This window comes from Ictalurus furcatus, chromosome 4 (assembly GCF_023375685.1).
Source record: "Ictalurus furcatus strain D&B chromosome 4, Billie_1.0, whole genome shotgun sequence".
Taxonomy (NCBI): domain Eukaryota; kingdom Metazoa; phylum Chordata; class Actinopteri; order Siluriformes; family Ictaluridae; genus Ictalurus; species Ictalurus furcatus.
Genome location: NC_071258.1, coordinates 5,421,013 through 5,446,102, shown reverse-complemented (window position 1 = coordinate 5,446,102; position 25,090 = coordinate 5,421,013). Strand labels below are relative to the sequence as shown.

Sequence of the window (25,090 nt, the reverse complement as noted above, 5' to 3'; positions counted from 1 at the left end):
CTTGTGTAAATGCCTCACATTCTTGTAAAGGGTAAAGGAACTTTTTTTGTTTGTTCGTTTAGGCGTATGCTAACAAAACCTCAGCGAAGCTAAACACTCAGTACGTTTATATGGACAACAATAATCCGATATAACCCGATTAAGATGATACTCTGATTAAGAACATAGCATGTAAACAGCGATTATTGATGACCTTAATCCAACTAAAGCCATACTGGAAGTCAACACAAATCGGATTAAGACATGTGGAGTATTCCTGTTTTAGTCGCATTATCGACGTGCGCTATAGACATGCAAGCACCTTAATCACATTATTAATGTCGTGTGGGAGTTTTCACCGCATTGTGCGACAGGACGCGTACACACACGGCAGCGCTCAACCGTTTGACAGCAAACGAGAGCACGGCTGCGTCCGAAACCGCCTACTTACCTACTATATAGTAGGCGAAATACATGTATCTAAGCTACTATATAGTATGTAAGTACGCGGTTTGGGACACAGCCCAGGATCAGTCGTCTATTTGCACGTACAGCACGACAAATAATTCACTGCACTTGAAACTTTCGTGAAATTAAAAATAAAAACACCCAAAACTGTATACGGTCCCATAACGAAGACGAACTGGATTTTTGATACGTGAAATTCTGGAGGGAACGTCGGACGGCGTGGCACGGTGACGTAATGACGTGTGACGTTAATCGATCTATGTTCTATGTCATGTAAAACGAGAACATGAAAGGAATATTCTAAAAGCAACTCATGAAAACACCTTAATCAGAATATTGTCTCATTCAGAATAAGGTCAATAATTAGATTACTGCTGTCCATGTAAACGTAGTCATTGAAACATATTGTTCATGTGTGGAAAAGGCCTTCAAGTATCCTGATTTGAAACGTTTGCCATATCAACTATTCATAACTTTACTCAGCCACTAAAATGGATATGCCATGTTCTTGCCATAGTACGTTATGGTTACCTGGTTTATTGTTCATTATACCACAGCGCTGCTGAGTTCTTGATTCTGATTTATCAAAGCTGTAACTTAAATATTTCCACCATGGAAGTCTTCAGGATGGAGGCGTTTGCAGTTTTTCGGTAAAAAGACAAGCTGCAGGTTTTGTGGTATTAACTTGTAGAGAGAGATTAAAAAAAGAGGTTGTTGAGAGACTGACTGAAATAGGAACTAACTTCACTGACGTTCCACGGCATTAAACGTATCTGTAAACGGATCAAATGTATGATGTCGTGCTTTAATTAATAAGTAAATTGTAATTGATGGAACATTTCTTTGGTATAAGTGGAGTAAACCACTTCAGGATGTGATGTTATAGGAAAATAATCAAATTCTTGTTTGGAACAGTAACTCCCCGTTTTTGATCATTTTCCTTTAACAGCATCTCCCAATTGTTTTATTCCTCACATAACCTCATTGTGCATTCCATTAATACACTGTATGGCCAACGTTTGTGGACCATAACACTCATATATGCTTGTTGAACATTCTATTCTTTGCTCTTATAATAACCGCCACTCTTTTGGGAAGGTTTCCATTAGATTTTTGAGTGTGTCTGTGAGGATTCGTGCCCATTCAGTCACAAGAGCGTTAGTGAGGTCAGACACTGATGTTGGGTGTGGAGGTCTGGGGTGCAGTCTGAAGTCCAGTTTTTCCCAAAGGTGTTCAGTGGGGTTGAGGTCAGGGCTCTGTGGAGGACACTCAGGTTCTTCCACTCCAACCTTTGCAAACCATGTCTTCATGGAGCTCGCTTTGTGTATAGCTGCATTGTCATGATGGAATGTTTAGGGAATCATAATGCTACAGCATACAAAGGCATTCTATACAATTGTGTGCTTCCAACTTTGTGGCAACCGTTTGGAGAAGACTCATGTGGGTATGATGGTCAAGTGAACACAAACTTTTAGCCAAATATTGTACTTTATCTTTGTATGAATGGTGAATTGTCTTAGATTTATTAATGTAATTTTATTATGCGTTTTTTTTTTTTTTTTTTTGTCTTTTTATTTTGTGATTTTTATAGCAAGTAAATTAATGTGTAATAAATGACTTGTTTAAGTGCATTATTAGTGCATGGATGCAATTCTTCGTATGAACTAACTGCGATGAGCATAAATGCTGAATGTGAGGAACTTGGAGATTCCCAGCAGTATTCAGACAGCAGCTTGAGGACAGTTTCCAAGGTCCATCTTGTTGGACAACTTTGACCTTTTTGGTGGAGACATAAAAATAGGAAAAACCATGATTTAATACTATGCAGTGTTCATGTTGGGAAACTGTAATGGATCGCTTCCATGCAATAATGCAGGAAATGAAACATGGTTTTTAAAGCATTATTTTCTTGTTCGTGTTGTGTGATGAGTCAGCTTGTATAACATAGGCTTTGCCTATACAAGATCACGGAGTTTTTATTTTTTTGAAACATAAAGTATGCAAACGAGGCAGTAGATCTTCGTTGTGCGAGTTTGACTGTTAGGATGAGAATCCGTTTCCCCAGGGTAGAAGCGTTCAGTGTCAAGTCTGGACGTGCCTGCCGGGAAATTCCAGTCAGTTGTGATAACACGTCTGCGCAGTCAAAACACAAAGTAGCACTGAGTACACTTTGGGAGTTAGTGGGAATATTACATTCTTGCTCGTTGCATCTTTGACCCCTTGAATGGGGGGAAAAAAGCATAGAATTTTCCTGCAGGAAGTCGTAGATAACTGAGCTTGAACTTTAGAGTTAATAAGTCACCAAAATAAACTGCCGTAAAGGAAGTGAGTCATAGGGTAGAGGGATGTTTGTGGGATGAATATATATATATATATATATATATATATATATATATATATATATATATATATATATATATAAATTATCTGTAGTATGTATAGTATTTTATTATATATGCTATGCTACTTTAATATAATTCAGTACTCTAAATGATATGATTGAAGTGTCACGCAAGCATTTTCTACATACATGCTTAAAACAAAGCCATTGTTACTTGACAGCCAGGGTTGCCAGGTCTCAACAAAATTTCAACCCCAACTACATCTCAAAATGCACACAAAAAGTCCTGAAAATAGGCCAGAAAATTCTGCAATTGGAAAAGGTAGATGATCGTTGTTTTTCTTAGTCCTTGTGTGGGGAAAAAACTTCAGAGTTGTGCACACAAATGTTCGATTTGCACTATGCACAGTAGGCCTTTCTGTCATTAGACATTATGCATGCCATAATCTGCCTTTACCCTCTCACAATCATTACAATATATCTTAAGCTCTATTTGGAGGGGATTAATTACATGGGGTCGTGGGGTAATTTCTATTTTACAGGTGGTGTTCTGTGATTTATTTCCATGTGGATCGAACATGTCCGTGTTTTTCTGAATCCTCCTCAGAGAAAAGCACAGGCCGAATTACCTACTGTTTTTTGCCAAACTCGGCACTCATCTGGTCAGTCCCATCTAGATACACGTCTGTGATTTTCTATGCAGATGTTGCCACGCGTTAGAAAAAGTAAAAAAAAAAAGATATTTGACTGCCGTTACTTGCCGTATTTAGTCTCATATCATGTGTATCAGTGACCCTCCACCAGATATTAAACTCTTCCGAAGTCGTGAATCGACAAATTGTTGCTTCTTGTGATTTATTGTTTTATTGTATTTTCAAATTGTTGCTGGAATTTGGTTCGCCCCAAACTGAAATAAACGTCTCTTCTCTACTCCAGTACCTCTAGGACTGCTTGGACGCCATGTTGTGAACGGAGTGTGATCATATGACTACGTAACACAAACATCCGGGTTCGTAGAAAACACAGCCTGCTTGAAACTCGCTCCTCCTGTGTTCATTTCATTGCTGTCCATTGCAAGAATTTGATCGCAGAGTTAAAAAGTTATTAGACATCCCCGTAATGAACTAATCCAATCCGAATAGGGCTTTACAGCAGAAGTGGTTGGTTGCCGTAACCTATGTTTATGGAAATTGGCTACGTTTTCTTTCCGATGACTTGCTTTAAAACAGGATCATGGCAGGCACGAACTATTTATGAACTACTTTTTTCAAAAACTAATTCAGTTCGGTGTAAAAACAGCAACCCTGGTGACAGAATCAAACAATGCACATTTGATTTGAGGTTTTTGTTTGTTTTTTTTCCCCCCAATACAATACTAATTATGTATGATCGTGTATGACACCAAACCCAAACGATTGGCTTGAATGATATGATTCTTCAGACCGATCCTATGACACGTGTGCTCCAATGTTTCTACCCCACTCAGGACTTTAATCCCTACCTGCAGTTTATCCCCATTTACTTTTTGGATCTTCAAAATGGAAGAAAAGCCTATAACTGTACACTGGCTACCAGGATAAAACAAAACCACAGTCAATAAATATGTATGCAGACATTATAATTAAAAAAAAAGCTAAATAATAATAATAAATAAATAAATAAAACACGTTTGGAGGAAGTAGCAGAGATTGTCGGTGCGTCTAGTGAACATAGTGTACATAGATAATACAGTATAAATAACATGCTTGGCTAATCTGCCAGTGAATCTAGTAGGAAGCCTAGCACATGAGCTACACGATAAGACCAAAAGTTTGTGGACACCTGACTATAACACTCGTGCTTTTTGAACATTCCATTCCAGATTTAGTCCTGGTATAAGAGCCTACAATCTTTTTGGAAGTCTTCCCCTAGTTCTAGTAAAGGCTAAATGTAATACTACAGCATACAAAGACATTCTAGACAGTTGGGTTTTTCTTTATGGCAACAGTGTGTGTGTGTGTGTGTGTGTGTGTGCGCGTGTGTGTGTGTGTGCGCGTGCGTGCGCGTGCGTGCGGTTTGTTCAGTGTAACTTTTATGAACCTTTAGTAAACAGTATGTATCACCCTACTTATCCAGGACAACATTTTTGTGTATTTTAGTGATAAGATACGTGCTAATCTTTGAAAGGTTGGTGACCTACAGTAATAAAGTATCAAAGTGTAACTAAACTAAGTGCAATCTGACAAAAGACTCCTGAAGCCACGCTGAGCTCTGTGTTTAGCTTTCATCCTGTAACTCAACCGAAGCCAAAGTGGAGCCGAATAACACCAAACAAAAAACCCCCGTCTATTAGACATCTAGTGTACTACATAAGGTGCGTAGAAGCCTTTATTTATCCCACCACGTGCAAGTGCGCGCGTGTGTAGGGAAGCGCGAGCTATTCGGAATGCCTTGCTTTTGTCTTCCGGGTGTTGCGTCTTGGCTCCGCCTCCTTCCTCTCTTCCGATTGGTCCGAAGTTAGCCACCAGCCCCAGCGAGCGCGTGCACGCTCGGACAGACGCAGATGAAAAGACGGGTGGCAGGACAAATCTGATCTCTTTTCAATGTGAACGCGGGATCGGATCCGAATCTGTCGCTCACATCGCGAAAGACCGAGAGGGAAACCAAACAACAAGAACAAAACAACTGGAGTTCGTCTGCAATGGTCGGAGATCACACCATAGCCGGAGACAGCGCGCTCACTCAGCGGTCTAAAAACGGATTAAGCTGTAAAATGGTGCTGCAGGCTGTCGGCAAAGTTCTAAGGTGAATGTTCAGTTTTGTGCTGTTAGTGAGCCGTGCATGGTTTTGCTGTTTATTTAGTGTAATGTCACACTAATGACGGTTGCAGTCTGTTTTGCACTTTACTGCATGGCTTTGAAAGTGTCCTACTGTAACTCAGCCTGTGTTTATAGTGATGCATGAAGGTCCACTAATCTAAACTTCAGTGGATTTACTGTAGATAAAGTATTAACCTAAAATAAATAAATAAATAAATAAATAAAGAGTGGGGTAATTGTTGTTTGCATAAAGGTGCAATTAAAGCTGTGCTGAAAGGTGTGCATTGATCTCTTATCTATGCACTTGATCTGTGTTCAAGTCTTCTTGTTTAAACACATCTGTCCTGTCTCGGAATTACCCTGAGGATCTCGCAGGGCTTTTAGGACATGGACTTGCTCCGTCTTGTGTGTTTCTGATTGTGTTAACCAACTGAAGTCCTGTCAGTGCATGAAAAATGTGATAGCGCATTAATTCACACACACACACACACACACATTTTTGGCCTAAAGCTAAAAGGACGTGGGTAATACTATTACCGCTGACTTGATCTGGGCTTTATATGTCTTAAAATTAATGTATGTTTGTATGAAGTTTGATGTACTTTTCAGCCGGTTAATGCCACTAATACACAATACATAATTCTACTATTACGACTACAATTACAATATTACAATTACTACAACTAAGTGTATATTGTGTTTATTCATAGGTACTAGTTTTTCAGGTACTCGAATAGAGTTACCTCATTCTGTGCTGGCAAATTTCTCAGGGGAAAGTAGCAAGTGCATGCTGAACAAGTCACTAGAAGTCATCAGATGATGGCATGCTCATTTGCATATAAAAACCACTTGCATGAAAAAGGAAGATTTTCTGATGACAAATAGAATAGAATAAAGAGTGGTATAGAAGATAATAAATAAAATGGAAGAGAATGTAAAATAGTATATAGAACAGACTTGAATAAAGAGTAGAATAGAATGGAACGGAATGGGATAGTTTTATCGCAGTAGAAAATAAAATATAGAATAGAAAGTAGAGTCGCGTTTAATCAGAATAGAAAGTAAGTAGGGAATATAACGTGTCATGCTGTTAATAAGTAATAAAATAAAAATGATTGGGTAGTGTGCCGCCTCGAAGTGGACTATTTTCCTATAGCAGCATGTCCCGAAGTGTTTTATTTCTCTTACACCTCACAAATTTGACAATGATCAGTTTTTTTTTTTTTTTTTTTTAATTGATAAGCAACACATCATGCTTTTTACCCATTTATAGTTACGGTTATTGTTGTGGAACGCCAGTGAAATAATTATATAACTTAAAAACGTGTTATAAAAGCGTTATAAAACGATATTACGATACTAACAATATCTCAGAAAAGTGTATTTTATCATGATATTATATTATTACTTTGTTAGATTGCCCACCTCTAATTATAACATGGTAATATTACAGGGTTAAGAGTTTCTGATGTAATGTGACTTTGCAAGAAGAAATAGCTCATAGGATTATTTGGCTGAATTTCCTTTTACTGGAACTGATTTTCACTGTAAATGAAAATGAAAAAGAGATCCAATAAAGTGACATAAACATAAACCTATTCACTCATTTAAAAAGGCCACTGTTGAGATGAAAGCTCTTCATTCTTGATTTATGAATTAAAATGACTGTGTGTGTGTGTGTGTGTGTATGTGTATATATATATATATATATATATATATATATATATATATATATATATTATATATACTTATACTTAAAACCTTCATTTTAGGTAATTTGCTAAACCTCTAATATGATGAAAATGAAGTGAAATATCATGTTACGACATCCCCAATTCCAAAAAAGTTGGGACGCTGTGTAAAATGTAAATAAAAAAAGGACACAGTGATTTGCAAATCCCATAAACCCATATGCTTTCACAATAGAACATTGAAGACATGTCAAGTGTTTAAACTGAGGAAGTGTGCCATTTTAAGGAACAAGAATAAGGTCATTTTGAACTTGATGGTCAAAACACGGCTCAAATTTGGATATATCATGATTGGGTATAAATAGAGTATATTAGAGATGCGGAGTCTACAAAACTTGGCTAATAAACAGGATTTCTGAAATGTATTACTGATGTCAAGGATTATAAAATTTTCAGTAACCAAATGGAAAACCACACTGACCTAGTAAAATCTTACCAACTTACCGATTATACAGAAACTGTAATAAGGGAAAGATGATGTAGAGTGGCCGGCATGATCTTTAACCAGGTAAAACACAGGATAAACGGATTGAGTACTGGATCCACTCTAGCATTCATTTCCTAAACGCTATATACAAGTCCCATGGTATAGCAGAAATCAATATCGTGGAAATGAATTCAAAATCAAGCAAAACTCCACAATATTCGGAGGAGCTTGAATTTTTTATTTTTTTAAATTCACCACAGATTTGGGCCAAGACGCATCATGTGACATCATCACAACGCGCATTCACCCAAAGCCCTCTTCGATTGACGGGCATCGAAGATGCGTAAAGCTGAAAGGTCTTATTTCATCACTGCAAAAGATGCAAAACAATTTTGTGTAATTGCAATGTCACCGATTCAAGTAGTTTTCCACTAAAAAAAAAAAGCACAAAAAGCTGCGCACGTTTTGAAAAAAGCCGCAGCCAAAAATAAAAAATTTGTCACAGCAATCAAAAAAAAAACCTCTGTACGGACTGATATACTGCAGTGTGTTCCAAATACAGCTGTTTTTCTTTCTTCAACTTGGTTGCGTAGTTGATTAGTAAGTTGTCTTTTAGTTAGTCAGTTATCCCAACTTATCTGAAAGCCCAAATAGTAACCCTCAATTAAATCCCAAGGCATTTTTGGGTGTTTTCACATATAGTTCATTTAAAAAAAGAACCAAACCCAGTTCACTTAAAGTGAACCAGAAAGGGAACCTCAGTCCTTTTGGTGTTCACAATATAGTGGACTCAAAACAGAACCCAGTTCTTTTTTGGTCCTCTTCAGCAATGAAGCGATCTCAGACCCTTTCTTGTTCACACCACAACTTCATAAGAACTCCGACTCCAGCTTGCACCCAAAATTTCACCCAAGTCATCATTTAAGGGACAGGAATCCTTCGTTTCAGTGGACTCACCACTTCGACGCATTTTGTCACGGATGCTCGTGTACTTCTGTCGTAGTTTAAAAAAAAAAAAAAAAAAAAGATTTTATATACTTTTACCCAGCATTGTAGCGCTGTTCTGTTATAGCCTCTTTCCTTCTTTTTTTGAGAAAACAAAAAATTTGGAGGGCTCAAATGAACTAGGTCTGAAAATGCCCTTTGTGGTATAAAATAAGGCAATTAAGGATAATAACCACAGAAAATAATGTATCATGTGTCAACAATAGCCCAAACATTTTGTTAAAAGTATTCTGGGTCATGCTTCTCTTTTCCCCCCTCTAAATAACAGTACTGGCATTGCTGCAGGCGAAGCATTCCCACACATTGTGGTTTTTCTGAGAAAGGCCTGATTTGGTACTTCTATAATGGGATTTTAAATGGCGGTTTGAAGGCCCCGGAGCGCTCATGGCAGCCACACTGGAGTCAGAGCCACTAAACGACACTCTGAGTAATGACTACAGCTGAAAGACATCTGATGGATTACTCGTTTCAGCATATGGGTTAGATGACCAGGTTTGTTTGGACGTCTTTTGACTGACGGCTAAATCACATCCACTTTTGTTTTGGCGAAGGTCCACAGCGCAAGACCAAAATTATATTATAATATAACTGGCTTTTTGTGGATCTGTGGTCATTTTTAATGTAAAGATGTCCTAAACGGTCACTCGGTACACACATATGGCTAATATGTTATGCAGAGCCGCTGGGTTTTTATTAAGGGTCTTGCTCATATTTCACATTTTGGCCGTGTTTTGAAAGATGAAGGTCAGTCAGTGCGTAGGAGGCTTGTCTTTCAGGATTGTTGAAATAGTTAACATTCTGGCACGGGAAAAATTTAGATTAGCATGCAATCTGTGTTGCTTATAAAGACCTTTAGAAGACATTGTTGATCACTAATAATAACAATACTGCCTTCACGAGAGCTAGTATAATTCTCCTTATTGGTGCACCTACTGTCTTGTACCTTGTAGAGTAGGTTTTTTTTTCTTTGTAGGTTACATAATGCATCAATAAAGGAAGGAATGCTTTTTATCATGGTTCTCGACGTCAGTAAAGGCCTGAGGAATGTTTCTCAGCATGTCTGGCCCATATTTCTGCTAGTCTGAGGGAAGTATGATTATTTTCCAGAGTACATGATTCAACACTATTAGTTTTGCAAAAGGTTTTTAATTATCAGTCATACCCTTTTGCTTCCTTAGCCTTAAGCAATCCCACATTCATGGATGGAAAGATTGAAGGGTTACTATTGCACTCACTGTCCTGGCATAGCAGCAGTCCTATCATATGATCAGCATTTGCTTTATGATCAGCATGCTCATCTTTCTGTACAAATGCAGCCACGAGACTCGGCATGGAGACCAGAATAGCTCCTGCATTCCCACCGCCTTCGTCCATTCTACTTCTTTCTAGTATTTCGACTTCCCTCAAAGGCTAGCCACTTTTCCCCATAGAGGAACTTCTCGCAGCTTTAATGGCTGACGTACGGGCAGACGATCACTCTGTGAAACCCTTCGGGCTGCAGTCTTTTCCCAATCGTCTTTAACGTTTGTCTAAGAAAAGGAAACAGCTCTATTAAGTAGAACATTCACGGCTGCATTCTGCTTCCCCAAAACCCGTTCCAGCTTCGATTCTGGTTTTATTTTAAGGAAAAGAAAACTTCCCCAGTGCCAGGAGTCATCCTGTTTTCTGTTCTCCTCCCACTATTTCAATGATTAGCCATAAATGGAGCTGAATGTGGCCAGGTCAGGCAGCAGAAAGCAGTCCTGCATGAGCTGAGGCCACAGGCATCTGAAACTGTGGTTAGATGGGCTTCAGGAACGTTCAACTAGCGGAAACATGAAAAATAGTGATATGAACGAAAGACTATGATTAAGAGTCGACAGACTTGGATTCAGTATAATTTTTGACTTGGAGGTCTGAAAACGGGATAGAAATTGTATGCATTTGGTTCAGCATTGGTAATTTTAAGGGGTATGGAAAGTACGCCTCATTGCTACTTATGATTCACATCACTGCTTCTTTTTTACCAAATTTCTTAAATCTGCTCAATGTCAGTGTGGTTCCTTTGACCTTGTGATCCAAGCTCACAAGGATCCAAGTTTTTTTTTTGTTTCTTTTACTTGCTCGATTCTTACTCGAGATATTAATCAACATCAAGTCTTATCACTACAAGTCTGCCGTTTTGTTCTTTTTTTTTTTTGCTTTGAAGGTCCACACCAAAGAATAGGAAATGGCTAGGCAGATCTGGGAGCGCCTATGATAGAGAAGGCACAGGACTGAACGTGCCTGAGAAAGCCGTTCTTAATCTCGCAGGAATGCAAGCAACTTTTGCGCAGGATAGTGTGAATGCAGGGTAGCGCCGAGGCCATATTGAACTAGGTTATGACAGTTAGCAAGCAGATCTTCTCTATTTGAACATAATTCATTCTCAGCAACACTTTTAGCACCTTAGGAAGGTTCCAAGTCGAGTCATTTTAGGAAGTTAAGTGCCTTAACTATCCAAAGACCCCCATCAAGCAACCCTTTTCCCACTAAAAGAGGTTTCCAAGTGGAGTCCCTTTAGATTAATTAGTTAATTATGCAAATAAGCCTCTAGCAGCTCTTCCATGTCTCTTTTGTTCTGAAGTTGCTTTGGCTCAAATCATCTGCCAGATGAGTTAAAGCAAACATGTCTTTATAATGATGGTGTTTCCTTGAAAGTAGTGGTAGGAGTCTGAGTGAATTTGGACCAAGTGATCCTGTCTCTTGTTTTCTACCATTTTTGGGTTTGTGTAATGGCTGTCCAGTTGGCAAATGTTTTTTTTGGACCAGGTTGTGTAATTTGTTTGTCTCTACTTTGTACACCCATCTGAAAGAGTCTGTCCTTTACAGTCCTCATGTTTTCCAGCAGGCCCCTTGTGCTTGGCACAAGGCAGCATTTTTCCCTTTAGTGACCTACCAGCTGTGCCTTCATCTGTCACCTGCCTCTTCCTCTCAACGCTGGAAGAATTTGGGTCATAGTTTGTTTTACTTTCGCATGAACATCCTCTTGAAAGCCAATGGAATTGTCTGCAGTTTTCTTTAAATGATGGATGGTACAATGTTACATTTTTTGTCTAATGGATGAAAAGCTTGGTCTTGACTTCTCTTCTAAAGACCTGTTGGCTTCTGATTGTGATTGTAGCATCGTCCAAGTAGACAATACAAAGCTTGAAAAAGTACACTCTTAGCCCGCAGGCTAACCGTGTGCTTTTCCAGGCTTAGCATTGTCTTTTTTTTTTTTTAAGCCCGGGATCAGTGGCCTCTTCTTGGCTGGAGTACTGCACTTTTCCAGGAACCAGAAACTGTTTGTCCGACTGAGCAGAAATGGGAGAGAAACAAGCCCAAAAATGCACTGTAGGGGGTTGCAGCTTTGTTTTTGAACAGAGTGATCCTTCATAGAGGCCAAAAAAAAAGACGCACATTCTGTAAATTAAAGCCAGCTTCTGCTGCTCGTCCCTGGTGTCCTCAGACAACCTTATCTAAACCTAATAATTCCTAAATTCTTAAAGGCTTAAATGAAACAAGGATGGGGTGACTGTCTTCTAACTGTAGCCATGTTGTACTCTAGCCAGCAAAATCCAGATATTACTGTGTCCCAAACTGATTCAGAAAGTTGTGATCTGGGGTTTGCCAGCTAGTTATATCTAAATAAGAACATGAAACAAAACCAAGACTGTTGTTGAGACCTCATGAGAGGGTCTGAAGGTTGGCTGGTGGTCTGCAAGAAAGAAGTGTGTGAGTGGTGTTAGGATGTAAATGTATATATCTCAAGTAGTAAAATTGATGTGTTTAACTGAAGATATTTTGTGAAGGTCTTGAAGTTGTTTTACTAAATAATATTAAGAAAAAAAAAAAAAAAATATATATATATATATATATATATATATATATATATATATATATATATATATATATATATATATATATATAAACTTTGTTTCTATGTAATTAGAGTTTGAGGTTTTATTCCTTTAATCCTGTTTTTTTTTCCTTTCACAGAAAAGACAATACTAATAGACAGCACACTATTTAATAATTACGATAATTGTTTCTAGCTTTATGATAGTATTTTGATTGGTATTTCAGTCACTTATTAATAGCTTTTGAACAGTAAACGAAGCCTTTTAAAAAGAAATTAGGAAGAACACTGCTAATGATATTAGGATTACACTGTATTTCCATTTAGCACAGAACGCTAACAAACTCCAGATTTTAAACAAAATACAGGACTATCAACATTATCCCCGGGTGTGTCAAGAAAATACGAAGAACAACTAGGTGACTAGTCATGAATAGAAGTACACCGTAATTACTGTTAGCATTACCTGCTAAAACATCATCCAACACTTAAACAAGGCCTTTTTAAATTTAGCTAGTGCTTCAAAATATCAGAAATGGAAACATTTTCCTCAGATGTGTTGATAACATAATAGAAAAAGACAGGTAATGACTAGAATTACACCGAATTTATACCTAGCACTGAATGCTAACCCGACTCCAACGTTGAACTGTAAATAAGGTCTTTTAAATTGTGTTACTGATTCAGACTATCTGGAATATCAACATTTCTCTCAGCTGTGTTGAGAAACTACTAAGAAAAGATTGTTAATGAGTATAATTATACTGTTATTATACTTGGCTTCAACGCTAACCAAAAACTCCACTGTTTAATCTTGTAAGCAAGGCCAGTTGGGTTAGTTTTTGATTTTGAAAGATCTTCTTGAATTAAACACATGAGGCATGCTGAATATTTCTTTATTTGGTTATATTTGGTTATATAAACTGCTAGAAGTTACAAATGCACGGTCTTCGGTTTGTGGTGGTTGTACTCGGTGTAGAAGAGACTCCAGTGCTTTAGGTGTGTGTGTGTGTGTGTGTGTGTGTGTGTGTGTGTGTGGGAGGGGGCGTCCAACCTAAGAGCAACAAGGCCACGCTGTATGTGTGGACCAAAGGCCAAGCAGGATAACATGGGAACAGCTGCTTAAAGAGCAGGGGCACACTGCCTGCAAAAACATACAGAGCTTTATACAGTAGCTCTGCTGTTATTGGCCAATTAATCGCAATATAGAAGCCAGTGACTTGATGCCAATATGGCATAAAATCAAGTTTTTCTCTTTTCACTAAAAGGGTCATTGAGTCAGTGAAAAGCTCTTTAGTCGAGCTAGACAAGAGCACCGAAGTAATCGCGACAGATGCTGTTACAGTAAAAGCCTGTTGAACACAGATGCTTCTCAAATTACCCTCTAGAGAAATTCTTTTTATTGGTATACTCACCTGCTTCATCACATAATTGACCACAGTAACAAGGTATTTGAGTGCAGAGACGGAACTGATGAATCGTAGAGGTGTCAAAACAACAATTCGGATTTAAGTATCAGTAAACATAAAGAGTTATTGCCGAGAAGAAGTACTCTGAAGGATTTAGTGCTCCTTTAGTGCAGTACAGTGTTATTTAATCTGGATTCTTCCCCTGTACAAAGATGGTAAAAGCTTTCGTCCTGTCTTCAGTTCACTGAAATGATATGATATGACGACCATACTGACATCACTCTACTGTAATTTGGCATTATATTATAACTGGCACAGTGCAAAGATTGACGAAGACCAAACATTATCAGGTTAATTGTATTCTCTTTCTTTCACAAAAGCACATCCAGATATTTTACGAAATATTTCCTAAATTATATCCAGTGAATTCCCAAATTTACATTCCATCAGATTTCTATATTGCATTACAGGTTGTTGTTTTTTTGTTTGTTTTTTTTCACAAGCAAAGCTTTTTTGTATGTGCTGTTTTGAAACGGCAAGCCTGTATTGTAAATACTAGTTTGATTCTAGTACTCTTTACACGCCTGACTAATACACCCCTGCTGAAAAAAAAAAAAACAACAACAAACACTAGAAACCCTCATAGAATTTATGATTATAATGGTACTTGTATTGGTTTTATGTGGTTCCTGCCTGTGGGTCTCTACTGGTAATTTGTTGCCTTCTGTTGGTGGCATGTTTTGTCTAGTGGATACCATTACGAACAATAATAGTTGTCCTATTATTGTCCTAATAGTTTCTCAATAACAGTAATGATGATGGATTTAATGGTTAGCTATTGGTTTATAACGATATTTGTAGTGGAAACAATTAGAACTTCTGTGATTTGTTTCTATTGCATTTTTTTTTCTTTCAGCAGGGACTGGTTACTAATCCAATACTAGAACCCCACATGTGGCCCATCTATTTGCTCCCACCAACCAAGTGTATTGAATGCCTGATGCACATTTTTTGGGAGGATATTTTAAGATCCACACAGGCCAGACTAACATACTGATTTACATGCACAAAATGAGGCAAATAAAATGTTCAAACGCTTTGGATGTTTGATTTTTTTTTTTTGTTGCAAATTAACCAACCAAATTCACTATTGTCACGGTAAAGGCCTGTGAGAACATTGTTGTTAGGCAACTCGGAAACGTGAACACTATAAGCTAGCGAACAGTTTAGCCAGCTAGCACATAGCTATTACGTCTTTAATACGGACGGTGTAAAGGCTTAGTGACACTGGAAACTAAGCTAAAGCATCAGGAATAGCAACATTTCTCTCAGATGTGTTGATGAATCAATAAGAAAGGACTATTAATGACTAGAATTGCACTTAGCTATGAATGCTAACCCAAGTGCTAACTAAAAACCAGGAAGCAAAGCTGTTTAAATTGTGTTAGTGCTTCAAAACTTCAGGAATATCAACATTCCCTTAAGACATGTTGATAAATTTAGCAGAAAAGACTGTTAATGACTGGAATTACACTGCAGTTATGCTTAGCATCGCATATAACCCGACTACCATGAATTCTGCTATCTCAAGAAATGCAAGTTATATCGTCTTAAATCATACATCCAGCATTTCTCACATTTGATTGCAACAGTGTTATATGTAACAAAATAAACTGATGGTATTAACTATATGCCTCGTTCTCTGCTAAAATGAAGTAGTGCAACCACAAATATCTAAAAAGAGGGAATTAGGTAAATGGCAAAAGTACCCGCCTCTGTTCCACACAATCTGCCCGTCTGTGGCTTTGATAAATTGTCCCATGACGTACAGTTGACGCCCCAAACCTACTGAACCAGTCGACCCCCTTTTGAGGCCTCCATTTCTGCAAAGGGCTTAAGTGGAGCGTTTGATGTTCAGCATACATTGGGTGTGGTGGAGTGAAAGTGGGGTGGAGGTCTGCTTGTAATATGACCTTCCAGCACTAAAAATAGCCTGCATGTCTGAGGACCTCATTGGTTAATTACAAGCCAAGGTTAAGCGTGTTAGCAAGTATGCACACTGCTCAGGCTGCATAGCTCTACTGGGGAGTTTGTACAAGTCTGGAAAAGCAAGGAGTTTTTAGTTTTAAGGTGCTGATTTTTACGTCTAAGTGTGGAAAATTCTAAACTTTTGGAACAAGAAAAGATATTCTGTTTTGAAAATAAGACTTGACGCTAAGATTTAAACTTTATAGCCTTATTTTCTACACTAGCATGATTTCTCCCTTTATATACAGTGTAACGTTGTTTGTCTGGTTTGGTTTTTTATTTATTTAATTTTTTTTTACATTTTTTCCTCAAACCTTTTAAAAACAATAATAAAACGGCCAAGGAAAATTAAAATAGAAAATCTGGAAAGCTTAAAAATCAGCAAACAAGGACAGGATGCCAAACCTGATGTAGACCGTGTCGCATTATGCTGATATCCCTACAGGTTCAAATGTAGGGACTAGGAACTGTAATAACCTATAACCACATCACTTGCCCTTTTATATACATATATACTTTCTGGAAAATCACCTTGTTAAGAAGCAAAACACGATTGTAGACAGAAGCCACATATAAACTGCCACACAGGTACAAAGTATACGTGTTCACGGGACTTTTTTTGGTGCTTTGTTTTTGTTTGTTTGTTTGTTTTGTACACACATCAATTCTAATGAATTAGTTGGTCTATTTCCCAAAATGATTGTATAATTTATAGATTATTCATTTAACCACAGCAATCCTGACCCAGAACCCCAAAACAGAGCATTTATTGAAGATGAATGAATGAACATAGTAAAAACCCACATGTCCAATATGCTCCCATGATAATGAACACGGCCTGTTTTTTTTTTGGTTTTTTTTTTTCTTTTTCCGCAAGCTTCATATGTGACTGCCCAGTCCAGCCTGCATGAAAGTAAAAACCGCCCGCTCTCATGGGATCCCAATCCCAATGCACATCTCTAGTTCAGTAAGTAAACCATAGCACAAGGAGTCACCATGTAGATTGAGTTCGGATTAGGGGATACTACTACTACTGAACTATCCACCTATCTTGCATCCTTTAAAGGAAACTTAATAAAATGAAGAGACCAAAAAATAGGGCAAAGTTTGTGTACGGGAGACCAGAGATGGGAAAGGAAGGCAAAAGAAACTTGTTGCTAGGTATACTACTCTCTTAAACCATGAACAAATCATTTAAGATGAAGCCAAATGGAATGAAAAAAGTGACGTTTAGACTAAAGGAGACTCGAGTGGGCTTAAGGAACCTTTGCCCTCTATGCCTCACTTGTAGCCTTTCTTACTAAAAGTCTAAAACAAAGCACAATGGAAAGACGAGGAAAAAAATAAGAACGTATGGCAAAGGGAACTTGCTTGTAGGGACACTATTCGATTATCTGTCATGTCTTTACAGGAAGTCTAAGACGAAGCCAAACGGAAAGAAGCCGCCTACAGAGGAGAAGAAGCCGTACCTAGAGCCAGACTGCACCAAAGTAAGGGTCGTCGACTTCGACCTTAAGGAGCTTGTGGTGTTGCCACCTGAGATCGACCTGAACGAATGGCTCGCCAGTAACAGTAAGCGTATTAAGTTACCTTTGCTCATCTTCATTGTCTTCGAGCCTTCATTTTGTTACTCTAGAGCCTGGTTTACCCGTGCGTTTTTCAGTCGCAAATAAATCCCGAATAGGAATGCGTACAGGGTTGAATAATGGCCAGTTATGGAGCCAAAGCCACAGGAAAGTTGACTGGTCTTGTTTTGTCTAGCATTAGCAGATATTTTAGAAACACCCATCATTCGTTGGATCTGTCCATCACAGGAAAAAGCAGCACATTATTTCAGGCTTGTGTAATGTATGCAAGTTCTCGAAAGACTGAACTTCGATTAACATTCCAGCACCAGAGAACATGGACCATTGTTTGCATTTCCTGCGATTTTTATCTTTCTGTCAGATCTTTCATTAGAGTCATGGAGAAACATAAAACAGGGGTGTATTTTTGGGAACCGAATGTTGTTTTTTTTGGTTTTTTTTGTTCTTTCTTTTTTTTCCTTTTTTTTTCTTACATGATTAAATCAACAGAATGTGTCTCTATCAGCACCTTTTATGGCTAATGGAGGCAGTTAGCCTACGCCCACTGGGCTGTTTATAGTGTGTATCTGCTAGAGGGTGGTAATTATTCTGGAAACGTTTCAGCGGTTTTCTTTAAACATTTAATCTGACTGTAGTTAGAACCTGAGACAGATCTGTATTAAAGTCTAAACCTGTGGATATTTTTTCCAGCTATGCATTAAGGTCGTAAACGTGAAACTGCACAATATTGCTATTACACTGTATTGTGTCGCAGTGCGATTCCAATATGCCTTAGGTTATATTAAAACCTTAAGGATGAAGCAGCTGTTCCATGAATGCGCTTGGTGATTTATATTTGATTGGCATTTATCGACATAGGGACATGAGTACGAAGAAAGTCGGCGTTACAAAAAGCGATGTTTGGCCTACGAAAACATTTCCACACTAACGTTTTGAAATACGAAACAAGCTTCCTCCCTTTTCTCCTCCACAGCCACGACGTTCTTCAACCTGATCAACCTGCAGTACAGCACGGTGTCCGAGTTCTGCACAGGAGATACGTGTCCCATCATGTCGGCCTGCAACACGTAAGAACACTCGCTCTCTCCTGCATTATTCACTCTCACTTCACCATAACTTATTGATCCTGCAGCCACTCTGCAGCAACTCAACACTCGCTCCATGACAGGTGAGTGCTCGAAGTTAGGACCTTGGACGCGAGGTCACCTTTTGCCCTATCAGTGGGCTTCACCTCTGGGAGGCAGAGTGTGAAGTGTTGTGTGTTAGCCTTGCTGATTTAAAGATGATACGTTGAGATTAAAGTGCCCCGAGCACCAAGGACACTTGTTATCCAAAAGTGTAGATGGGTAAAATCGGGACATTTTAACAGCTCTTTTATTACTCAAAAACCATATACGTAGTGCATGAAATGAAATTCATGCCTGGATTTTGGGAATCACTTTGCTGAATGCTTAACCGAAAATTTGTTAATTTAATATTATGATATTTATGGTGGCGCACGGTGGCTTAGTGGTTAGCACGTACGCCTCACACCTCCAGGGTCAGGGGTTCGATTCCCACCGTGGCCCCGTGTGTGCGGAGTTTGCATGTTCTCCCCGTGCTGGGGGGGTTTCCTTTTTGTGGCTGTCGAAGATCATGTAGAGTAAGGATCCGGCTTAATGCAGTCAGTCTGTATAAAGCTTTAAAACCTCGTTAGCCGAGTGTGATTTCCTCACACAGCGAAGGTCAAGTTGTTGGATGGCTGTGTGCTGTAGTGCAACCTACATTAGCCTAATCAGTTCAGTGTAGAATTAGATCCCGGCTGAACATCTGCGATGCTCCACGCGACATATCGTATCGTCATCAAAACAGAAAGGATCGCTTACACGCTCCGTAAAGATAACCGCGGAGAAAGATTCGAAAGGTTTTAATGGCCTAATAAAAAGACATTTTTGAAGATAGCCCGAGAATGTTGTGCTTTAGAACGTTACTTGTGATTGAGGTGCATGCAAAAGAGAAATGTATTTCTGAACCGTAAAAGGGAGAAGGGTTTTCTCAGTAGCCACACGTATATACCTTAACGTATCTGCAGCACAGTTAAATGTAAAGGTCATTTATTAAAATGCCTGGAAATACACATAAGTGTTGATTTTGGCCGAAGCCCACTCCTTGTCCTCTAGACAGGATGTGCGCACAGAAGCGCTTTTGTTTGCGAAGGTGACGCCCAAAAACCCTGCAGCTGCTCTTACACTGTAAGTGGGTCACCTGGCAGGAGATGAACTGCAAGAAGAAAAGCGGAGGCCGATCAAACACACCTTCAGCTTCATACACAGATGGTCAGCTACACGGTTTAGTTAATGATCCACCAGCGTGTCGGATCCTGATTTCCTGGCATTCGAGATGATTTGCGGTGTCTTTGCTGCTGTGTGTTTCCTGGGATATCAAGCCTTTCTTCATTTCTCTCTCTCTCTCTCTCTCTCTCTCAGGACGTACTACTGGTATGATGAGAAAGGGAAGAAGACAAAATGCACAGCGCCACAGTACATCGACTTTGTCATGAGTTCAGTCCAGAAGCTCGTCACTGATGAGGACATCTTTCCCACAAAGTATGGTGAGTATGATCCTCTGCTGGCACCTAGTGGTACCAAAGACACAGTTTCTGCAAATTTGGACCGAACTAAGAGTCCAGAACCCAACGACCGACAATATTCGCCATTCTCGGATGCAAGTACGTCATCTATCCCATATATTTTGGCAGGCAGATAACATGTTCACACATCGGTTCCATAAAAGTGCTGCAAATCAACACTGCTGGATATTCATTGCATTCTCGAGTCTGATTGTTCAGAAGGCGCTGATCGGTTTTCTGTAACGGTAAGGCGGGTTCATATTAATGCGCTAGAGCTAATACATTATCGTTTCTATAGCAACCAGACATTCATACAGCGGACACTTAATAATAATAATAAACTTTATTTTATAGAACGCCTTTAAAAGCAGCTTCTCAAAGCGCTGTTCACAAAATTAGCAGTACACAGAAAAAAATTTAAATTAATAATAATAATAATAAAAAAGTAGACATCAGTAGTCACATGCAAGTTTAAAAAGGTAAGTCTTAAGTTGAGCTTTAAAAATGCCAAAGGTCTGAGCTTCCATAAGTTCTAGAGGAAGAGAGTTCCAAAGGGAAGGAGCGTGGACACTTCACATAATCGAAGGCTAAGATGGAGCAGATTAAAACAGCGTGTTGGTAAACAAAGAAAAATCGATAATTGTTGACACGGTGAAGTTGTCTATTTTAAATTTACGGAAGGAGTCTCCAGTGTAAGCGCTTTGGAAGAGTAAGTTTTTAACCCCTGGAAGGTATCCAGGACTGAGGACTTTGTGCATTGTGGTTTGTCTGTCTTGCATTTTAGTCGTCTGTTTAATCCAATTTTAAATGAAAATAAAACAGCGGAATATAGAGATGCTGCGAATAAACTTTTTCTTAAAGGATTCAGGTTTTTATTGTACTGTACCTCAGATAGCAGCCCGGAGCTTGTACGTGTATTTTTGTAAAATAAGACTACAGTGGTGCTTGTAAGTTTGTGAACCCTTTATAATTTTCTATATTTCGGCATAAATATGACCTAAAACATCATCAGATGTTCACACAAGTCCTAAAAGCAGACAAAGAGAACCCGATAAAACAAACGAGACAAATATTTTACTTGTTTGGTTTTTTTTGTTTTGTTTATTTGTTTATTAGGGGGAAAATTATCCAATGTTACATATCTGTGAGAGGCAAAAGTATGTGAGCCTCTAGGATTAGCAGTTCATTTGAAGGTGAAATTAGTCAGGTGTTTTCAATCAATGGGACGACAATCTGGTGCGAGCGCCTGGTTGTATTTAAAGAACAGGGATCTATCAAAGTCTGATCTTCACGGCACATGTTTGCGGAAGTGTATCGTGGCACGAGCAATGGAGATTTCTAAAACCTCGGAAAAACAGTTGTTGATGCTCATCAGGCTGGAAAAAGCTACAGAACCATCTCTAAAGAGTCTGGTCAAAGTCCTGACCTTAATCCAGTAGAAATGTTGTCGAAGGACCTGAAGCAAGCAGTTCATATGAGGAAACCCACCAACATCCCAGAGTTGTAGCTGTTCTGTACTGAAGAACGGGCTAAAATTCCTCCAAGCAGATGTACAGGACTGATCAACAGTTACCGGAAACATCTAGTTGCACGATGCATTGTTATTGCTGCACAAGGGGGTCACACCAGATACCGAAAGCACAGGTTCACATACTTTTGCTACTCACAGATATGTAATATTTTTGTCTCATTTGTTTAATTGGGTTCTCTTTATCTACTTTTTGGACTTGTGTGAAAATCTGATGATGTTTTAGGTCATATTTATGCAGAAATGTATAAAATTCTAACTCTCAAGCACCACTGATTCTGAAGTGAACAGTAAATTGTTGACAGCTAGAGGAACATTTTCATTGCGTAGGCCATCTGTTCATTATTAACTTGTTCTTGTTTACATTTGTCTCAGTGCTTACGGTAAATGAGGATAAAATGTTCCGATTGGCCATTAGTCATAAGCCATTCTGTAAAGGGTGTAGTAATGATCACTCCAGATTGGATCGAAGCCATGGTTAGGGCAAGACACTGTGGGCTATTTTTATTATTATTATTATTATTATTATTATTATTTACAGTAAATATCACAATCAATCTTTGCCAGTTAACTGCTGAAATTCTTGAAAGTGCTTTCTGTATTGGAACTTTAGCTTTGATGCATCCACATGCACATCTAGTATTTCGATTTTGTTACAAGTAAATGGTTAATCTTACTGTGAAAAGAGAAAAGAAAATAAAAGTTTATTGAAAAATGATTTCTTTATTTTTTTTTTAGTCAACAAATTACCGTGTGCTCATATAAAAAATATCTATACAATTTTCCTAGTTCAAGAGTTTTATTTGTTACGTCCATTATGTAGCACAAGGCGTACAATTCTTGTGTCTCAGCACCTCAAATCAAGTGTGTGTGTGTGTGTGTGTGTGTATATAGTATACGACCTAACGAAAAATTCAGCAATAATCAACACTTTAGAAAAGTCCCCTTTAATATAATTCAAGTCAGGGAAAAGATTGAACTTAAAATGTCATTACTTGTAAGATTTTTTTTGTTCTAAATATAAAAATAATAATAATAATTTTGTGAAAAACAGTTTCAGAAACACAATGTGGTTTAGTGTTTTTCCACTCAGTGTGATTTATAAGGTTTATGAAGGAAACTGAAACTTCCTTTTCAGTGATGTAAGACCTGTGTGATTGTGCAAACTGGGCGGAGCTTAAAGCCTTCATCAAAATTGCTGCATTTCAGATAATGTGGGTGTGTGTGGACAAAAATAGTGAAATGAATGTTTTTTCAGGTGAGTTTTGATGTGAACTTTATTCAAAAAGCTGAAAAAAATGGCCAACGTGTTTTTCTACCTGTAGTGTATTTTATATAAAGAAACAATGCTAATCTAAGCACATGACCACGATACTGTCTGTTTTGGTGTCATTCCAGTTATTACTAGATCTAGATCTCCATTGGTTTTCCATTGGTTCTTATGGAAAATGTCCTTTATGTAATGGAGGTAAAGATTAAATCCGTGTTGTGTTTTTTTTTATTTATTTTTTTTTTTAGGATAAATTCTTAATAACATATCCACTACTAACCTTTTGCTCTATCTGTCTCCAGGCAAAGAGTTCCCGAACGCCTTCGATTCGCTAGTGAAGAAGATCTGCCGCTACCTTTTCCACGTGTTGTCGCACATCTTCTGGGCTCACTACAAGGAGACGGTGGCCATGGAGCTGCACGGACACTTAAACACGCTCTACACACACTTCATCGTCTTTATACGGGAATTCAACCTGATGGACCCCAAGGAGACGTCCATAATGGACGACTTGACCGAGGCCCTGTGCACCCCCCTGCCCCCTCCTCCACAGAATCACGTGACGGAGAGATGAGGCTCGCACTCGTCTCCCCTCCATCCATCTGCTCAGGGGAGGACTGAAGGATCGCCCTTTCACCTCCCACAAACTTCGCTCTCTTTTTTACGACCCGGTCAGGATGGGTCAGCCTGGATTGCGGGTGGCAGCACTCGCCGAAATCCCCCCCCCCCCCCGCAACCCCACACCCCACCCCACTCCCACCCTTCCAGAGGTTGTACTGTTCTGCGAGCCCTTTAACCAGGAAGCATTCACACTTTCATCCTCTTCCCCCTTTTTTTTGTTGTTTTTTTTTAGTTGGTTTGGCTTTCTCATGCCCATGTACTAATGAGTTTGGGTTCGGAATATGGGACACTAGGTTTGGTTTCTCTCTTCCTCCTAACGTTAGCACCATCTGTACATCCATGTTAGAACGAGAAGATGTGAGGAAGATACTAGTGGCACTGTTTTTCTGTACAGTTTAAGAAGACTAAACCGTAGTCCTGGTCGTCTACAGAGTCTTCTTAATCATATAAGGTGTTTTTTGTTTTTGTTTTTGTTTTGGAGGCAAAACAAGTGTGAAATTTAGACCTTCAGGACCAGACTGTTTACCCATAATCCTTTAAGTCTGACTACTTTCCACCCAAGATGCTCTTTAACCCAGCGTCTTACACAATGGCTGCATCTTTTCATTGTTTTTTTTTTTCTTTTTTTTTTCTTTTTTTTTTCTTTTCTAATATACTAGATAATCTAGTATTAATTAATCTAGATAATCTACATTATGCCCCCTGAGCGCTCCAGCACCAGAGCGCACCACAGGCGGCCATGTTGGATCCATCTAGGAAAAAGAGCACCAGTCCGAAGGCCTCGCTTCGTGGTGCTTTTCCATTATGCAGCACAATGACAAAGACATTTTGTCTGCTACATTTGATCGTTCCATATCCCATATAAAGGTACATCAGATTTCCCCTCCATGTTTCATTTAAAAAAATGCCCGAGGGGGACAATTAGATCGGAATCGTTTCAGAATCGAGGTATCGCCCTGGCTCGCTTTGTAAGGACACTTTCAAAATGGAAACGTGGCAAAAGAATGTAAAACCTAGTCTTTATGTATTTAACTGTTTGAGAAAATTATCCAGAGTGAATGAGTGACAGATCGAACGGGGGAAATAAAAGGTGTATGTAAGCGTGAAAGAGAAAGAAAGATATTTTAAAGTCCTCCCTTCATCACTGTTCAGAGAGTTCTCTTGGGTAGAGGTTCTCTCATTAGAGGGTTGGATGTTCATTTTAATTTATTATCTTTTTTCCCCCCCCCCCATTTTTGGTTTAGTTTTGGCTTCTTTTTTTTTCTGGACACAGTTCTGGCTTTCATTTTTATGTATTTTAATAATACTTAAGTTAAAAGCGATTTAATATTTTAAGCTCTGCAAATTATACCCTAATAAAATATTTAAAATGTCACTAATTCCTGTGGTGTTTGCATCATTTCTACTAGCAA

At 38.7% G+C, this 25,090-nt stretch overlaps 1 protein-coding gene across 3 annotated transcripts in view; it reads left to right on the top strand.

The window, feature by feature from the left end:
• Window positions 1–25,057, top strand: part of mob2b (MOB kinase activator 2b) — a 56,290-nt gene extending 31,233 nt beyond the window's left edge. For 2 of the 3 annotated variants that reach the window (XM_053622629.1, XM_053622628.1), the window contains exons 2-5: window positions 17,477–17,637; window positions 18,625–18,718; window positions 20,117–20,241; window positions 23,360–25,057. In XM_053622629.1, the coding sequence (XP_053478604.1) occupies window positions 17,477–17,637; window positions 18,625–18,718; window positions 20,117–20,241; window positions 23,360–23,631 (652 nt within the window). In that variant the 3' untranslated portion in view covers window positions 23,632–25,057. Of the gene's footprint in view, window positions 1–4,785; window positions 5,573–17,476; window positions 17,638–18,624; window positions 18,719–20,116; window positions 20,242–23,359 lie in introns of those variants that run through there. The other variant, XM_053622627.1, reaches the window with a different exon arrangement.
• Window positions 25,058–25,090: the final 33 nt, after the last annotated feature.